General features: G+C 38.2%; 1 protein-coding gene across 3 annotated transcripts in view; it reads left to right on the forward strand.

Annotated features, from left to right (window-relative positions):
- Positions 1-19,894, forward strand: part of SMYD3 (SET and MYND domain containing 3) — a 424,868-nt gene that overhangs the window by 360,172 nt on the left and 44,802 nt on the right. For all 3 annotated transcript variants that reach the window (XM_087775169.1, XM_087775166.1, XM_087775167.1), the window contains 2 exons: positions 11,664-11,751; positions 15,238-15,412. In XM_087775169.1, coding sequence (XP_087631295.1) covers positions 11,664-11,751; positions 15,238-15,412 — 263 coding nt within the window. The remainder of the gene's footprint in view (positions 1-11,663; positions 11,752-15,237; positions 15,413-19,894) is intronic.

Genomic DNA, 19,894 nt, shown 5'->3' on the forward strand with positions numbered 1-19,894 from the left:
AATATGTTGCTGCATCATATTGCTTTAGAAAAGGTAAGGCATGAATTTTTGTCTTAGTCAGTGCTGACGAGTGTTGGATATAAACTAAAGTTTCTGCACTTCCTTTGACAATATCTAGAGAACTAAATTTTTATTCTCAAAATATTTCTAGTGTACAACTTTACGTTAAGTTGGCATCATTCCCATGCACAAAAGAAGTCCTTCTGAGCTTTGAAAGCTTTTGATGTGATTCCAGCTACTGCCTAATAATACAGTTTGAATCAATAGGCATTTGGTATAGGGGAGAAAGATACGGTGAAGTTCAGTTACTTGTACATTGTATTAAGTTAATGAAGGTGGGGATCCATGCAAAGTGAGCTGCTTCTCCTCTACCCCAAACCCTCCCCTGGAAACGAAATTTAAAAAAGGAGGGGTTGAGATAGCATGCTTTTCAGAGGGGCGATACTCATCCATCTGACTGGGAAAAATATTTTAGGAGAACAGTATGTCTGTTTTTAAGCAATGAGTGAAGCACTTAGTGGAGAGTACTTATCAGGAGACAAAGAAATAGATTACTACTGCCACAAACTGTTTTGGAAAATTGTTGTTCTAGCTGATCTCATAAACAGTTGCTCCCATGTGAGTCAAGAGGCCTAACTTTCACTACACTTTTTGTGATCTAGGCTACCTCTCCTTGCTTTGAACCACCTTGGTCGATCACCGTTCATTGCTGATGCATGTAAAAGCTTGTAACAATGGCAGTCAACAGGAACCAGCTGCGTGATAGCTATTCAAACAGTAAATAAAGGCCCTGAGAAATATTCAAGAATCTTATAATAGTTTCCATGACATTATGACATTTTAGAGAATGTCTTTTTCACTCCCGGGGATATGGCCATTTTCCTATTTTTTGTGACAATGACTAAAATGTCCATATTATTGAATCAGAATAATAGAGTACTAGAAAGGTACTGGAAACAGTTTGTTTCAAGCACTCACTTGTCTTATGGAGTGTTTCTAGCTGCTTCCTTTAAAAACTGAAAGAACCTCTACTAGTTTAAATTGGTGTTAGTTAGAGGATAGTCAATAATAATACTCCAAAGTAGAAGTTCTTGAAATGACTAAAACACTGTACATCTTTAAAAGGTATTTGCATACCCTTGATTATACGAAACTAATATTCAGCTAGGGGATGACTAAATTTGTTGGCAAAATTCTAGAGGAGGAAACTTCAGACACTCTGCTCTATTAAGAGCTGCAGTTGTACAAAATGAATTCAACCTTTTTTTATTCATGACTTTAAAAAACTTGGAGACTGGTCAGTGTGGATTTGAGCACTGACACTGAATATTCAAGCAACATGCTAGTGAGTTAGGCAGTCAATTTTTATCAGTACTCTAGGAATTGCCACTTTCACTTTTGAGATCTGTCAAATATTTTAAGGTATAGAGTAGACTGATCAACTGCATATGATCTTAACCATGTTGCATGTGCTTTTCTAAACCCTAAACTCCCTGTATTTCATACCCGTTTGTTCAGAAAATGTATGCTGCAGTAAATATTGTTATTTTACATTGCAGTATACATTAAAAAAATGTAATTACTATAGCTACCACTTTATCATGTGATATATCTTGCATTAAGATATTAAATTGTTTTGATATTAGTGTTCAAAATAAATATCTTACTTCATTTCAGTATATCTTCAGTTAGAACCAATAATTCAATGGGCACAAATTCTTCAAATCACTGAAGCATAAATTGAAGTTTGATACACAAATAACTACACCTCTACTTAGTGAAGTGTTTAGTCAGTGGCATAAATATTAACTTTACTGGAATGTATGCATACATTTAAACTTAAGTACATATTTCAATGCACTGATGAATGTGGATTGGATTATGCATTGTGAATACCTAAATATTCTGAGGATTTTGGACCTACATATCTCTTTTGAGCCACTAAATGTCCTTGGTGGCATTCTGTGTCTCCACAGGTTGCAGAATTAAGGAATAAAGCAGATCTGCCCTATAGCTGTCAGTTTGTTTGGTAAGATAGACCTAGAGATTACCTTAACAAATGTGTAATGTCTAAGTCTCAAATACCAGCCTCACAGTCGCTAGGGATTAGGCTGAACAGTATCCTTCCTCAGGTAACCAAACTACCCACAGGGTTTTTTTTTGACTGATGCTGGAAATTACAATTCAATTACAACCATGCCAAGAATTTTTGGGTGGTCGGGCATAAGGCCCTATTTCTCTGATGCTGAGCTGTAAGTACTTTCCTTTGGTTTTCCTCCCTTCCTCCCATCCTCTGGCTTTTATGAGTTGATAAATAGTGAACTTCTATTTATTGCTCTTCCCATGGTCCAATCAATTTTTATTTCAGCTTGTAACCTATGCAGCTTGGATGGGAATTTTGCAGTCAGCTCTAAGCTCCACAAATTAGGAGGTTTATAAAGGCAGTGCTGTCACAGACACAAAACTCGGTCCTGTTGCTCATGGAATAAACCGCAACTTCCATCGTCTTGACTGGGAGTAGGCATTGAGGTCTTGGGCCTGCAAAGTGCCGATCATCCCCAGGGGCTCGAGCTGTGTGCGGCACAAGGATTTTGTAAAACAGTACAAAGAAAGGTCAATGAAAAGAACTAGGATACCCTTTGTGTAATTATGACTCCTTTTTCACCAAAGGTAGTAGTATTTAAGGGACCTAGCTTAAAAATAAATATGGGAAATGTTTTGGTCAGCAACCAGAATGACCAACACTTAACTGAAATGACTTTAGAATGTGTTAAATACATGTACCTTTCCTTTGAAGAGTCTCCAGGTCCAGGCAAGATGCTATGGTGAAGTCTAGCTGCTTAGCCCTCTGTATTGTTTATATTTTGACAGATCTCTTTAGATACTATGTTGCTTTCTTGCTAAGTAGCCTGGCATCCTTGTATGCTGCTTTTTGAGAGAGGAAATATTGTCTGTAATGTTATTTGCTTAGGTTTTCATCACAAAGAGTGCATGTAAAACAGAAAAAACTTTAATACCAACACTTGATCTCTGAGCATTATTGGTCTTTAAAAAGTTCAGTTGGGCTGTGATGTTCATGACTAATGAAAGCTTTGAGCCTTTTTGGTGTCTTTTCCCTTAGTACAGGAATTTATACATATACACTCTAAATATATGTACACTCTAAAGATTGTTCTGACAACACACTTGAACATTAAATCACCATAATCATCACTTATATATAATACTTACCAAATAGTTTCAGAGTTTGTCCATAATAACCCTGTTTCTACAGTACCCGGCATTTTCATGAATGAATTGGAAGTAATTGCAAAATCATTGCCAGTAAAATTTGTGGATGACAAAGACTGAGACAATAATAAACATTTATGAGGACAGGTAAATAATACAGAATAACTGGAATTGCTTGGTAAATTAGACCTATTGAAATAAAATCCACCACCACTGCAAAGGTAGAACACATGTTCCACATCTGAAACGGGGATCTACAGCTATGATTTATTTCACCAAATCTCAGACAGCTGCAGTGTAAATGTTGGCATCTGAGATAGTTACTCTAGAGTTCCTTTATGAATAAAATGGAGAAAAATGGACACACTTTGACTCTTATTCATGGGACATATTTTAGAAGCCTGCTTTAGGATAATACAAATTACACCCTGATAGTGCCTTTTTCTTTGTCAACTAGAAGAGTAGCCCAAATGTCTACATTTGGTCAGATGAATCTCAGCATGGGTATCTGAACAGAAATGGAAAACATTGTGTTCTCCTCTGGCAAAGAAGGCTAACGTGACCCTTGAATCTATAAGCAGGGGAGTCAGTAGGAAGAGGGATGTTAATTTGCTTCACTATAAAACATCTATGAGATTGCCTCTGTAACATACAATATACAGATGCAGTGATCTTTGAAAAGGCTGTTTAACAATGTGGGTGTCTAAAAAAAATCACAGAAATTAATAGCTGAAGTGGGATTGCAGTGGATAAGAGTGCAGTATGAGTTTGACAGAAGTGCCATTATTATTTTTGGTGTGCAGAATTGTGAGCCTGACAGATAATGGACTTGTAGTGGGAGAGGTTGAGAATTGTTGGTCTGTTTGCTCCTCTCTTACTCTATACTTTGAGACTTAATTAAATCTAAGTTGTTATTGGGATAAACTTATCTTAGTTCCATTTAATTTTATTAAACTGACTTCTTAACGTGGACTTGCTGATCTTAATTTTCTCTTTATTAAAAGCATCTCATTTTAGTAAATTTCCCACAGTTGTTTTTGATGCTTCTTTTTAAATTTCCAAGTAAATATTGTACTGTTGTAACTAAGTTGGATAATGTTAAGGGAAGGTTATTCATACTACCACATGAAGGTGCTTGGTTTTTTGCACTAATTGTATGCAGAGTCTGGGAAAACCTTCATCTTAATTTGAATGCCTAAGTAGAGCACTTAAACATGAATAGTGTGAACAACTGTTAAATTTTCCAATACCTATACAATTTAGAGTATTACTAGCCTGTGCAGTTCTTGTGCACTTCCAGACACCAGAGTCAGTAATCCATGAAGAGCTGATATCGATTATGTGAGGTAATGCAGCCTGCCTAATACTGAGCAATGCACTGCACAGCTGCAATATGGCCTCCAACTGCAATTTGTCTTATTTTACTTTCAGAATTAAAAAATAAAAAGTACAAATTCGATCTGTTCAGATGTCAGGTTCATCCCCTCCCAATAGCCTCACAGGGAACACAACATTGTTTTTGTCTGCAGGCAGAGTAGCTTTGGAATTGTCGTGTGTCCCATCCACCCTCTTCAGAGCCATATGACAGAAAACACAAGGTCTTCTCTTCCGACAACTCAGCTTCTGGTGGGGACAACCTTATGCGAGTTGGAAAGGATAGTTGAACTGGTGTTTAGGGAGCTGGATTATTTTTCATGGGGCAGGGCAGGGGAGCTTTTGAAACTTCAGAAATCACATGTAAATCTTGACTCATGACAGGGCTCTGTGCACTGATCATTTCACATACTCATTCTTGACGAAGTACAGTCACGAGAGTGAAGGTTGAGTGAAGTCCTCGACTGAAGCTGTAGGCTTCTATAAGCCACAGCCCTCATAATAAGAGATGAGGGTCATTGATTCTGAGTTTAAACTTCATCCAGTATACAAATACAAATCGCAGCCCAGGTTCCACTTTGGAGTTGAACTCTGGTACTACAGTTTGCTTCACAATAGCCTGTGCTTCCCAGTGAGTATACATTTTTCTTCAGCTATACAGTCCTCTGTCACAAACTGCTGTCCCATCACAAAACTGTGGCTTCAAACTTGAGCACAAATTATCTACATGAGAAACACTAAAAATGTTTTATAAGAGATGAACTCAGATATTTTGGGAAACTGCTCAAGTGTGCTTTCTCTTGCTGTGCCTGTAGCTGCAGGCACCTGTGATTGCCCGGCGGGCCCTCATACCCTGTTTGTTCTGAAGCACTCAAGTCACAAATTCAGTTTAGCCACAGTATAGCAGCTTCCGTATCACATTTTCTCACCAACGTTTTTCTTCATCTTACTGAAAGTGAAGCTTCAGAAGATCTGCAATATCTTCTACTCGTTTAATGCTTTCCTTTTACCGCCAAGTATAAAACAATGAGTTACTGGGTTTACTAGCAATAATACGTTCAGTAGTTGCTGCACTTTTAAATAGAATCAGAGAGAGAAAATTGTTATTTATGCTTTCAGAGCATAATGTATCAGAGACCTGTTTTTAAATGTCGTGCCCTAATTTAAATGTGTCTGAGCTCTTCTGACACCTTCTTCAAACAAAACCTAAGAAAACCTCTTTTGATTTGAGTCCATCAAGTTGGTCAGAATTGTTCTGTCAGATGCACATCTGTAGTTGCCACTTAAATTTTTAGAAATTAAGCAAATCATAAGCCATGGTCAGCAGTTTATATGAAATGTTCGGATATTTGAGGTATCCATAGCTTTTAAAATGTTAAAATACTACAGTCCAGCAAACTTCCTTTTTAAAGATATTTTTAAAGCTTCCACAAAATTAGAACAAGAACAGAATTATATGCTGCTGTGTCACAGGATTATCATTATATAGTCATAGATTTTGTGTCCAGAAGGAGCTATTATGATTATTTAATGTGATTTTTCTGTCTTGCAAAAATATCATACACAATAATATTTCATACTAAACCCCTAATTTCTGTTTGAACTATGGTTTATAGGCTTCTACCATTGTAAAACTGACATTTGCTGGTGCTTACATTACACTCTTTTATTCCATTTGTGTATTTAGAAGAAAAGATACTGGTTCTGGAAAACTTTAGACCTTGTTTTTTACTTCTCTCAGGGCAGCCTGGCACTCCAATACCCCCTGCAAAGCTTTGCTCATTTCTGCCTGCCTATGTGAGACTGGATACCTGAACACTGGAAATAGGCAGGTAATGAAGATGCTCTTGGACCTACTTCTTGTAGGAGGAAGGCTGGGAAGGAGAAAAAGAGGTGTAGGGGTTACTTATTGTTTGGTGTTTCCTGTCCCCACTTCTCCCTTCTGCGGAGGGAGGCGGGGAGTGCCTCACAGTTTTTCTCCATGCCAAATCTCTGGCTTGTTTCTCAGCCTCCATCTATGAGAAGGAGAAAGATGAGCTTTGTAGGGAGGACTGAAAATCCATGTCCTATTTCTGTCCTGTAGCCTAAGTATGAAAGGAGTACTAGCCCTTAATCAACCTTTTCAATGTTCAGGAGTTTTTCAGAGGTGCAGTGCATTACAGATGAGCAATGTTGGGGCTGTGGGAGTGCATTTGGGCAGAGGGGGCAATGATGCTGACTGGTTGGCATGTGCTTGTTTTGGTAGGAGAGATATCTTCTCTCACAGGACATGCTGTCCGTGTGGGAATTTTTTAACATTGAGGATTTTAAATGTTGGGATAGCAAAGAACAGTGACTGCTAACACTGCGTGTAAAAGCAGTGGTGCTTGCACTGAATAGGTAGGGAGCATTTTTAGGAAGTATAAGAAACAGAAGAGTAGTCAGGGAAAGAGGAGTGGTATAAAGCAACAGGAAGGAAAGAGAAACATGTATCTGTACTTCGAAGATTACACTCCTTTCTAAGGAGAGTTCAGTTAAGGATAAGATGTGTTCAGGACACTAGAATAGCAGAAGAGTTAAGGAGAGAACTAATTCTTACAACAATGTGGGAGCAAAGGACTCGGAGGGAATGGAGCAGGTGAACATTTTCAAATGCTTATTTCTGTGGTGGCTGATGTCTGTAATTGTTTCAGGAGACAGTGCTTTTATAATAAATCTTTCTATCACTTCAAGCCAGAACCACAGAACATTTTACATTTGGTCACTATGTAAACAGATTATAATCCTCATCGGATACCCTCTGGTTTTCTTATTTCTCTCTCTTTTGTTATAGCTTTGTTATAAGTGGTTATAGCTTCATTTTTACAAGTGTCACTAATGGAACCTAAACTGTGGAAAACTGTAATAGCTAAAGCAAGTATTGACATTTAGTGGTGTATTGTATGCCACAGACTATTTTTATGAGCATTTACAGGATGCGCTGGGCAGAGCTGATCATGTCCATACTCAGTCTCCTGAAACATAGATTGCAATGAGTATCTACAAATTTAAAAGTCTGGAGAATAAATGGATATAAAAGCTGGAAGTATTTTGAAAAAAAAAACAAAACAAAACAAAACAGCTAACATTCTGATCTACAAGCTATAGAAATTATGATGTTCAAGCAAATATTTAAAAAAATTAATCTTGTTCTTGAATCCTTTATACAGTGAAATTATTGTGAAATTTAGGGAAGGAAACATGGTTCTTTATGGTAGGAAAATTTTGCTTTACAGAATATTTTGCATTTGCCCATTTTGAAGAACCAAATAGATTTCAAGGGTAGAATTTTGTCTGGTTGACTTATGTAGGTGAGCATTCGTGTGTTATTATTAACTAAATTCAAGAAGATGTGAAGGTACACAGTGTCCTTCTTTTGAGAGGTGTCAGGTGTGAAGAGTTTGATTTATAGTTTGTTTTACTAAAACAACTGAATGTAACTGAGAATTGTTCCACCTAAAGGAAGCACAGGTCTAAGCAGTCAGGGATAGGTAGTCCAAGGGATAGGTAGTCCATGGAGATTTCCAGAAAGCTGCAGTGTTAAGATGATGAATCCCCAGGTGTGTTTTATCAAGAAAGCTGTAGCAACACTCGCCATGGTATTGGAAGAACAGAGAGATGGAATCCAAGTGTGCATGTTGCATCTTAACTCACCTTTTAATGAACAAGTTTCCCCTGCACATGATTGGAGTAAGTGGAAAGCAGGTGCTGGAACCATCTTCCATCTGGAATAATTGCTCAAAATGGGTCACAAGATCAGTTTTGTCTTTCCTTGTGCCCTAGATCGTGGGTTCAGCTAGCACATCCAGTGACGCTTTTGCCTCCAATGGATTGTACCTGTGTTATTAAGAGTAGTACAAGGTTGTGTTCTTGCCATGGAAAAGCATGTGTTGCAGCTGTCTTTTCTGCTCTCCCCATGAGCCTTCAACACTTCTGCTCTCAGTTTTCTCCAGTGTGCCTCTATGTGTGAAAGCTGAATTGTAAAGCATGCCAGTATCAGCCATCATAAGGTTGTCATGCATTTTTGTGACTAGATTATCTAGTTAATTATTTTTTTAGACCAAGACACAAATATTTTGTTTTTCTGAAGAGCAAACTCTTGTTTAGTGTCAATGTTAGAAGTAAGGAAAATAATTAGGCACAAGTCAATAACTCATCCTTCTTTTTCAAAAGCCTCTTTCTTTTCTTCAGCTAGGGTTCTCCTTTTCTACAGATGAAAAAAGCCTGTCTTCCTTTATTGTTGGCAGCTCTGCACACCTGGAGGTTTGACTGGGAACATGTTCTGAAAAGAGATGCTTTGAATGGGTGTTACTCTGTGGAAAGCTAAATCTCCCATAGCTGTCACTGCCATGCTCTCAGATTAAATTAAACAGTTCAGTGTAACTATTAATCACTTCAATTATTTCCATAATTCCAACTCCAAGGCAGCTTTGTATTTTTAGCTGGCTTAGTCGTGTCACGTGGCCATGACTTTCAAGGCATTGTCCAAGGGAGAGAAACAACTTGGAAAAAAACTTATTAGGCTGGAAGGCAGAAGCATTCTCAGTGACAAGCCCTCCTGGTTGTTCTGCAGCCCTTGCTTGGCTGCCTGTTTGGAAGCAGCCTCTGTGCCTTGGACTAGAGTGTTTAGGAAAGGACAGGACTTCTTTGATGTATGGAAATCTGATGAAGAACGGTAGAGGTGTAAAAGGCCCAGCTAGCCAGGTCTTCGCTTGTTCTTATGTCAGCCAGTCCCCCAAATGCCTCATCTTGAGAACACAGAAAACATCTCATTGAAACCGATGACTTAAATCCTTGCCAGAGCTGGGCGTCCTGCCCAGCTCCCTCCATCCTAAAGTCTCTTACAGAAGGGATAAAGACCATGAATCCAGAGAGGGCTGGGAGATTATTGGTCCAACAGACACTCCCTGTTCTCTACCTGGATATGAAGCCAGTGTTGACTTAACCCTGTGCACTAGTGTAAAGGTTAGAGGAAACCCCAACTTTGCACTGCTTTGTGTTGTTAATGAAATGCTAGAAGACAATGGAAAGCAACTCAAAAGACTGCACAAGAGAAAGATTAATCCTGTGTCAATGAACACTTTAACCTGATTCATCCATCAGTCCCGCTGTGTGCAAAGTGAGCCTTAATGATGCGTCAGTCATTGGCCTGTAACTTGGTGTATAGTTGGTTTTTTTTTTTCTTTCACTTATAAATCTGTCCCAATTCCCATGTTTCTGAGGTTTTAGTTGTAAGGCTTACAGCATGTTACAGAAATACTGAGAGTTATACTAGGGCCAGTGGGAGAAGACAGCTTAGGGTTTTTTTCTTTTTCGGTAGCTTGTTAAACCTAAAATTTCACAGACATCATTATTAGTATCTTACAGGCCAGATTTATTTTTTAGATCAATCAGTGAGCAGCGATTGATCTACAAAGGTGTTTTAGAGACAGATTGTTACAAGTTAACAGGCTGAGTTCAGAAATTGATGTAGTCCCATAAAAACTAGTAGAGGCTACATTGAAGCTAACAGATTCAGTGTAAGTCTATCGCAAAGCTGTAAGAGGGCAGGGTATGTACATTAACTGTGCTGATAAAATTTCTGCAGTATGAGTTTGTTTCTCCTAACATTCACCTTATGCCTTCTGGTGGCAAATTCAGCTATGCACAAAATTATTTCCAGGTGATCTTTTTGATCAGAGAACTGATCGTAGGGAAAGTACGTGTGCAAAATGCAGTGGGGTCAGGCTGCCCTCCTTGTGAGGCCCTACAGAATGGTGGGGCAGCTGAGACCAGTCTTGATTTAATCTTGATTTAATCATCCCAGGAATAGAGAGAAATCTGCTGTTTCATGGAGCAGATGGAAAGACAAAACTGCAAATTAAATGTGAAAGTGAGTGCTGATTCTCACTGTAAATATTTTCTATTCTGAATTTATGGTAAATAAGGAGCAGTGGAATAAGACAATTATGCAGTTCTAGACAGATACAGATTACAGGCTTTTTAATTGAGGTACTCCTGTGATGCCCAGTGAGCATCTGTTGGTTACAAAGTGCTTGGTTAGATTTTCACACACCTTCTCTGTTCATCACCATGCCCCTAGCCCTGCTGAAGGCTGATTTTTTTAGAACTGTATTTAAAATATTCCTGCAAGAATATACACTTACAAAACTCTTTTGCAAGTAGCAGGGCCTTTTATGAGGAGAGAGAGAGATAATGAACTGCAGTGTCTTAAAGGCCAGATTTTTAAAGGTATTTAAGTGCTTGTAGCAATGGAAATTGAATATCTAGATGCTTTTGGAAATCCCTCAAGATGCTTAACTGTGTCTGTAGATGCTTTAATAAATTTGTTCCAAGTGGTTTGCCTAAGGTGCATTTAGTCACTGCTAGAGAGTTGAAAAGGGAAACTTTCTCTCACTGCTGCAGCCATTAATCATTTTTGCCTTCTTTATGACAAAGCAATGGGAAAACATAGCTGTTTATAGAATCCGATGGAATAGGGAAGAAATAGCAATGAGTTATAAAAGAAAACCAAAGTTCAGCTTTTTCTGAGTAGTAGATTTCTCCTGTAAGTTCATGCTTATAACTGTAATGGATGAAGGTAGCCTCTCACTGTTTGTAAAGTCTCTATAATCACCACATGGTTAATCAAAATTATTTGTTAAATCCTTTCTAAAGTGTGGTTGAGGATCTGTGAAGTATTAGGTAGCAGATCTTTGAGAGAATTATATCTGCTCAGTGCATTTTGATAGTAAAAATCACATGCTGTTGTTTCTCTTTTCTGGTTGATCATAGTTCTTGTTGCAAACCTAATATCTCATCTGAGTATCTAATTTTTCCAAGTTTGCATTCATTTGTCTTGATATCATCTCATTTACTTACAAACACAGGGTGAGTATGAATGCCAGGTGAAATGATTTTTTGTGTATTTACAAAAAATAGTGATACAATCCCCATAAGTAGCTTTTATCAGTGTAATCTTTTTACCCTGTTTTTCATAATTACTGCATATTCTCAGTTTACTGCTTTACTCATCAAATGCTTTTGTTTCTGTTAACCAGGATGCTGAGAAATTGGCTGGTGAAGAGCACGCCTGGAAAGAAGTCAAAGATGCTGTAAATGAAGTGAGATATCCAAAATCAAAAGAAGGTATCCTTTCTGTGACAGGCTACAGTCTGTCATTCGGTTGTGAAAACAATCCAGAGAGCCCCTTAGTACGCAATTCATCTTTTGAGATTTATTTCCTAAAGGTTTACATTTTTATGTTGTTTTAAAATGTATTCTTAATTCATTTGATGTTTAAACCGTGTAATATTCTTAATTGTAGTAATAATAATAGAGTCTCTGATTACTTGGACTGGAACTGCTGGACTTGGATTATCATGGCAGGGACAGTAGGTACCTAAGGTGTGAAGGGATATTTTGGCTCAGGTTTACGCTTCTGCCATCACAGCCCACCACTTCATATAAATCCACTTCTAAATGAAAAAAAGCTTAATCTGAAACATTGTTAAATTCTTTGTCCCGTTACTCCCATTGCGAACATTTCCAGGTTCTCATTCTTTGCACAGCAATGACAATAACAAGGACATAATCACAGTCATGTTCACTGCAAATATTATCGAATCATTATAATAAGTTATAATAATATATAATAATAATTGATAATTAAGCAAATTGAATGAGATGATCTTGCACTAATAAAGAGAACTGGAGCCTAATGGCCATCATGTAGATACTCAATCCAATTAAAAAAATTAGTGAACAGCAACAACCAAGAAAAGGTGAGCAGAAGAGAGGTGGAGATTTTTACTAGAAGACTGTGAGTATATTGGTCCCCCTCTCATCTTAGTCTATTCAGTGGAATTTCACTGACTGTGAATTTGGCCTATTGTAGCAAAATGCCTTACCATTTTCAGAAACATGGGCTTTCTCTGGAGCTAGAGAGAATTAAATCTTCCAATATTCCTTTTCAGCAGCATAAAAAACAAGTTTGCACATTGATATTCCAGGCTGGAAACAAGTGATCACAATTTTTGTTGTAAAAAAAAAAAAAACAACAAACTGAGTTTTTTTCTTTCTAATCCAGAGAGATTTGTTTGTTAGCAAAAGGGAAACACTCACCTCATCTAACTTTAATTTTCATATAGTTTCTAGTCTTTCTTAAGTTCCTCTGTAATCACTGGATTGAGACAGACAATACTGAAATAGATCTTCAGGCATTCAGTTATACTTCAGGACCCATGTTTTAACCTGAAAGTTAAATTATAGATATGCAACATGCAGTTGCAATCATTTTTATACCAAAAGTATGGAGCCAGAATACTGGTCCTATTTAATGTTCCTATATTTAATTGCAGGAGAAATTGCACCTAATGAATTTTGCTAGGGTCTTTAATTAAGATTACTGATTTAACTGATACTTAAAAATGAATCAAACACATTGTAGTAAAAGGTCTCAGGACTGGTTGAAAAAAGATGTCCTTGTCTTTTCAGCTTCTGTTCTCAGACATGGGCTATTTGAAATGTGTCGTCTTTCTTTCCATTGTACCACAATACCAGTGTTAATTGGCAGGCAGTGGTGAGTGCAGTACCTGAAGAGGGGGCTTGACGTTTGTCCACTTGCCAAGAATGAATAGAAAACCTTCCTTGCTGACTAAGGCACATAGTCATTAGTTTCTGCAAATGTAATTTTTTTTAGCAAATTAAATCAACAGTTCCTGCAGTTGAGAAAGCTGGTGACTTCCAAAACCTGACTATAACTGATACAGTGTTGTAATGCTAAATCTGCACTTAGAGAACTTGAAATAGTATATGTGAGTGAACTGCCTCAGACCCAAAGTCCAGTTTAAGCATACGAATTGAGATGCTAAAGGCTAGTGCAAGGGGTTTGGAGAAAAGGATTCCTCTGCATCTCTGGCCACACAACAGTAGCAGAGTTGCTTGAGGGCTGCTCCTCTAGTCTTGGGCAGATACAGGACAGCTAGCTTCGCTTTTGTCCTGTTGCAGCTGATAGTGGGTTTTCTAGTTTGCAATTTATGTACCTGAAAATTTGGTCCCAATAGGTTTTGCAATATAGCACATCTGCTATTAGATGCTAGTGAGTGAACAAAGCAGTATAATGAGAAGTAAAAGCAGACAGGCTAATACTATGCATCAGCTAAAATGGTAATCTTTCAAGAATGTCAGTGCTTTGTGCTTTCTACAAAAATTGTATGAGGTGGAAATAATATCCCTCATTCTTCTGTTTGTCTGTCCTTAATCAGTTGTAAAGAATACATGGATGTTTGCCAGAGATATAAAGGTTAAGGTGCAATTTTATAATAACACATTCCTTCCCTTATATGGTTCTTTCAGTCCAAGGGCATGAGAGCAATTCACAAATAATTAGTTTAGCCTTGTAACAACCATGCTATAAATCCTGGCCGAGCCACATAGTGGTCACATTCTTAAATTTAAGTATGTAAATATTCCCATGTTCAGGAAGGACTAATTACTTCATCACAGGGTTACCACTGTACACTTAAATCCATTGCTGCATTGGGGTGAATAGTATTTTCGGTAATGTCGTGAAGATAACTGCTGAACTTCCTTGAGTTGATTGTATGGAAAGGACTGTGATACAATATTATTACTTCTCTTACTATATGTCTATTTTTTTTTTTTAATTTGATTTGTTCTTACTGGTGTGTATGGTACCTTTTTGGTGTTTAGGCTGCTTACATTCTGGGACTCCCATAAAGTCCCAGATGACAGTACTCATTTAAAATCTGGCAGTATTGTTATTCAGCTTAGGTGTGGTCAGAAAGAGAAGAATCTGGTCCACAGAGAAGTCAAACCAGTGTAGAATGTAATGAAAGTAAGTGATTTGTGGTAAGGAGTATCCAACTAAAGTGAATGCAAGCCCCAGCTTACTTTTCCTCTCTTCCAAACACACAAAAAATCTTCTTGTAGCATTGGAGGCAAAAGTCGTCTTTACTGCCAAAATCCTTAATCCTGAACTACAGTCAGACATCAGAACTCGATGCTTTTCTTTCTCATGCATGAAACACGCAGCTGTACATAAAAAAAACCCACACCAATGTTCTTTACAACTGTTTCAAGAAGAAATAAAATTAATTAATTGCAAGACAAGGTTCTAATTTCATGAGAATTCTAAACCAAATCTTGGGCAGCTTAAAAATATGTGTCATTTTTTAATACATAAAAAATTACATTTCTTTTTTTAGCTGCTGAGACATTTTGTTAAGACACATTTCCACGGGTTCTTGGCCTTGGGTGTAAGATTTGGAGGAATATCTTAAGTAAATAATAATGTTTCAGCAGCTAAATGAAAAGTATTTGAATTTTAGTTAGTTATGTATTAAAATATACTTTCATTTTGTCATCTTTCTTTTACCCTTTATTGCTGAAATACTGCCTTCTTTAGAAATTGCGTTGCTAAATGTAAACAAAGCATAGTTACCTAAGCTACCACTTCTGAGTTCAAATACGTTTTCAAGAATTGAAGCAGAGTCTGAAATGATGGCAGCTTTTTTATCTTAATGCCCTGTAGCTCTTACTCCTTGCTAACAACATTTAAAACTTGTATTTTTGTTTGATTAAAGATATTTCTTTAACTAAGGCTAATAACAGAATGGGAGCAGGTTCTGGCAAGATGCCGAAGTCTCTTGAGCAGCAATATGGGTCGTCTTCCAGACACAAATATCTATCAGCTGAAAATGCTTGACTGTGCCATGGATGCCTGTATTAACCTTGAATCCTGGGAAGAAGCTTTGTATTATGGCAGCCGGACTCTGGGACCATACAGGTAAGAGATATAATTGGTTCAACTGTTTGCAAAGGTATGGGGAGAGCAGGCTGTCTCATTACAAGCAAAGATTGTGTTTTGTCTAGATGCTTCTTACTGGTTTTATTTCTTCCTGTACATCTTGCCTTGCTTTCCAGGTTAATGAATGAGGCAGAGCTCCCATTCTGCTTCCACAGTCAGGCTGAGAGCAAATAAAATGATAATAGGAACTATAATAATAACTGATTATTAGCTCCTCACTGTTTCATGTATTCAGATGCTGCCCTATCCCTGATCAGAAGGTGACTTTCTGGTTCAAACTCCATTGCCATGAGGGTATCAGTGTTTTATGCTGAGCTAGGTCAAGCTTGAGGAATAGGTAGCTGGCTGAAATAATGTATATTCTCTATATACTCTATAGATAGAGTTTACAGAAATAATAAAAAAAAATCTTGCAAAATGCATTTTCAACTGGAAATGAAAAAGCCTCTGGTCCTTATTTTGGGAAGGGGCTGAGGTGGTGAAGCAATTGCTATTCTTCTCTTCTGGTCAGTACTTGTTCCTATGCTATGTGCTGGGAGAGTTTCTGAGTCTGATGGCCTTTTATTGATAAGAAAGGATGCTCTAGAAGATCCTACTTCATGTGGTAAGTCTTGAAATGGATTGGAGCCTGGAGCTGTAACGCAACTTTGGTCATCTAGTGGAGAAAGGGCAGGTGCTGCCTGCTTTTGTCTGTGTTCTAAAAGCTCTAAGACTCAAATCTTTGGGTTCTGGATATTTGCGGTTTTTGTAACTAAATGTAAACCTGTGCTGAATGTCCAGATATAATGTCATTCATGCATGAATGTTCATTCTTGGTAAGGCATTTTTAGAGCATCCATTTCTTCTCTGTTGGTTTTTCTATACCATGTGATGTTCCAGTACGCAGTGTGATGTTGAGAAGTGTGAGAGGCATGCTAGTGCTGAGCAACATGTGCTGCTGTGAATATGAACATCTCAGATTTTACATGCCTTCCCTGATCAAACCAGGATGCCATCAGCATTCAGCATCCTGCCTGAGGAAATTTCAGCTGGCAGTCTGTTTCTGAATAAAACTCTGGGCTTTACTTGAGAAACAACACAGCATTTCAGAGATTTCACTATAAAGTAATTAGCGAGAAATCTGCATAGGCTGTGGTACACCAGAGGTGTAGAGAAGCTCGGTGTTCATAATGACTACTACTGCTCATAGAGGAGGGCATGAGTGCCTACAGATTCTCACACCTCTTCAGGGTAAAATTCACATCAGGCATGTCCCACTTAACCTTTCAAACAGGGCTTATGTAGTACTGCAGCAGTACATGCTTCCTGCCAGCCTTCTACCGTGTGGCACGCTCCAGATGAACATAGTCGTCTGCCTGTTTAAATGTTCCCTTATTAAATAAAAAAACCCCCTCACTTGTTTTTTATTTTATAACTTGTTAACTCAGTTATTCACAACTGAAAACTGAGGATTTTTCTACAGACATTTCCAAGAGCAGAGATTACAGTGAGACCAAATGCAATTTTACCAGATAATTTATTAAAGCTTTCTCTGTTTTGCTTACTGAAGTATATTGTAGTTTTCAAGCTGTTTAATGCAGGAGTTTGGAGATAAAGGAGAGGAGTCGACTGTGCATTCAATTAGTATCTCTTAAGGAATGCTATTTACCTGAGATATTTGACCTTTTTTGCACCTTGAAGAGCTTGTCCTTGTTCTCTCCTCATCCACAAGCATTATTTAAGATAAATTTTCCGTTGTTGTTTTTTCTTTATACCTTCAAGTCATCACTACAAGCTTTGACACACCTGAAACAAAATCCTCAGTTTCTCATTACAACAAATTGTGCTCTAAGCAGCAGGAGAGCAAATCCTAGGAAATCTTTTGGGATGCATTGAATTTCTCCTGTTGAATCAATCTACTGCTTGGCTGCTCCTGCAGTTCCATTATAGCTATCTATTTTCCTTTCCTCAGCTCTGGAAAAAGTATTCATACAGCTCTCCACAGGGAATCACCTGAGAATTCGAGCAGTCCATATAAATAGGAAATCATTGTTGCAACCTTAAAGGCTCTGGAGATTTGGTCAAAAACAATTTTAATTTCAGGTAATGTGTTTACTGTGCACTTGCCATTTCTTTAGCAGCGGGATTAATTTTTAGTGCTGTGACACATTGTATCATAATGTATGTTTTCATTATGATGGTTGCTGACTTTTTCAGAATCATCTGCTTCATGCAACTGGCAGAGACAAATGGTTAAACTACATAAAACTGATTTGTCATACTGAATATCAACCTCTATGTTTTAGGTAGTAATGATAACCTATGAGGAACATTGTTTAGGATCTCTCAAATATTTTTAGAACTTCCAAAAGAAGGGGAGAGAAGGCAGCTGTCAAGATGAAGAGCTGCCTTCTCCTTTTGTGCTGAACCATAACTGCCCATTATTTGTTAAAACCTACAACATGTACTTTCACTGAATAGCCTAAGCCAAATGTATCTACACAGCTTTTCTTGTAAATGTCATGGTAATAGTCAGTCTGTCCAAGAGCCTTAACAAAAGTTAAGGCATTTGCCTAAGTGAAAGCTGCCCCACATCACAGTCAGCACTCAGCAGCTTGCAAAAATAAACTTCCTTTCAAAAATCCTCATGAGCCTTAACCACAGAATAACAGAATATCAACAAGAGGTGTTACGTGGGTTTGTCATGTCTCAGTTAGCACATTCACACTCTGGGCTGGCTGCTGCTCGTGAAGGATCGGATTCAGAGACACTGAGTAAGGCAGACTTCCCTTAGGTTACCTCTGAGGAAGTACCCCAGCATTTAGCCCTTAAATTGCAGAGAAGGCACATACGTTCTGGGGATTGGGTTTGAGGTCTTTTTTCCCTTGTCTCAAGTATTCAGTGCTTACACTGCAGACAGTGGAAGAGTGGAAGTATGCATCTGTTATAAAACTCTGCTAGATGTCCACAGCTATTGCGAGAGTAATAGGAGGGAAAGAAGTAGCTAAGTGACACCATGGGCCTACTGGATTTAGGAAGCAGAAGGGACTAGGTAAAGCCATGTCACCTCTCTGGGCTCCTGTGGCATCAGGTCTGGTGAGATTCTGATACAGAGAGGACAAACATGTTCATCTGTTTCTGTTCTGCCCTGCTCGTAATCTCCTGCTGAACTTAAACCTCAGGCTAAGTCCCACTGGTTTTCAGATGGGCTGTTTTAATTAACAGCCCTTCATCTCCAGTGCTGCAGCATTAGGAGTTCCTGGAGGGCTCCAACATTAACAAAAGGAAATTGCTTCTTTTCATCCCATACAGAAGTGTTGTGCAGAAGTGTTGTTCTGTTTCTTCCCCCAGCAGCCTTGCACATCCTTCCACCTCTGTCCTCCCTCCGCTGAGTCAGCACTGATACAGGACTTGTGCTGATGTGGCTGTTCTGCTTCTGGAGTGGGAGGAAGCTGGGTAGGTGCGAGCATCCTCTATGTGTGTTAGACATGCATCATTTGTCTGCTCTTCTCACTCCTCCTATTCTCTATCCCTTCCAGTGATGTTTTGGAATATCCCATTACTTCACCTTTCCTCAGTGACTGAGATCTTTTAGGGAACAGGGAAAACAATCCCAGTCAACACAATTTTGGATTGTTTTGCAAAGGGCTGGGTTTAAGAACAGTGGCTGGGATGTGCTTCTTGTTGAGTATTTTCAGAGAACATGGTTGAATTTTCATTGTGTGAACGAAATGTCAGCAAGGAATTTTTGATTTAGAATTCTAATTCAATAGATATGATGGACTGTAGTTTCTAAGTATGTGAACTTCAATCAAAAGGCAGATTAAAAATTGATGGTTGCTATAGTATCTTTTCCATGAGTCATGATCTTGTAAAAAAGCTAAAAATAGCTGTAGAACCTAATATTCTTGGAAGAGACTCGGAACCTATTTTCTCTTCTTCAAAAAGACTATCCAATAAAGAGTCTGATTTTCTTTTGGTCTGATTTTCCCCCCTTTTCAAAGGTATTTTACAAAAAAATCCTGCTCTTACAGGTATGTGTTTTGTAGTACATACATGATATATGCAATGACTGGCAATAAATTAAAAATTTTCATCTTTACCTATTATTAAATATAGATGTTCTTTACTGAGTTCAGCAGACACCTGAATACTGGCTTTACATTCACTCATGTAAATGAATTTACATTTACATTGAAAGTTAGAGTACCTAGAAAATGCAAAAAAAAGTGAACTGCAGTGATAAGTAGGACCACTGGGGGATGCTAGTGCTTAAGGGTTAAAGTCTGAATTCGGCGCCAATCGGCACCCTGGTTGTGGGAGGTCCCCTGGGGACTTGTGCGTGGCTGGCAGATTTCTGAACCTACAGAGAGTAGTAATTCAGTGACCAAAGTTCAGTGCCCTAATCATAAAACATCAGTAGTAAACATAAACCTTACCTCTGGGATCACCTGAGAGGGAGACAAAAATGTGACGGTGGAG

The sequence above is a fragment of the Nipponia nippon genome, unplaced genomic scaffold (assembly GCF_047370975.1).
Source record: "Nipponia nippon isolate SJK-2023a ecotype South Korea unplaced genomic scaffold, ASM4737097v1 scaffold_4, whole genome shotgun sequence".
Classification (NCBI taxonomy): Eukaryota; Metazoa; Chordata; class Aves; order Pelecaniformes; family Threskiornithidae; genus Nipponia; species Nipponia nippon.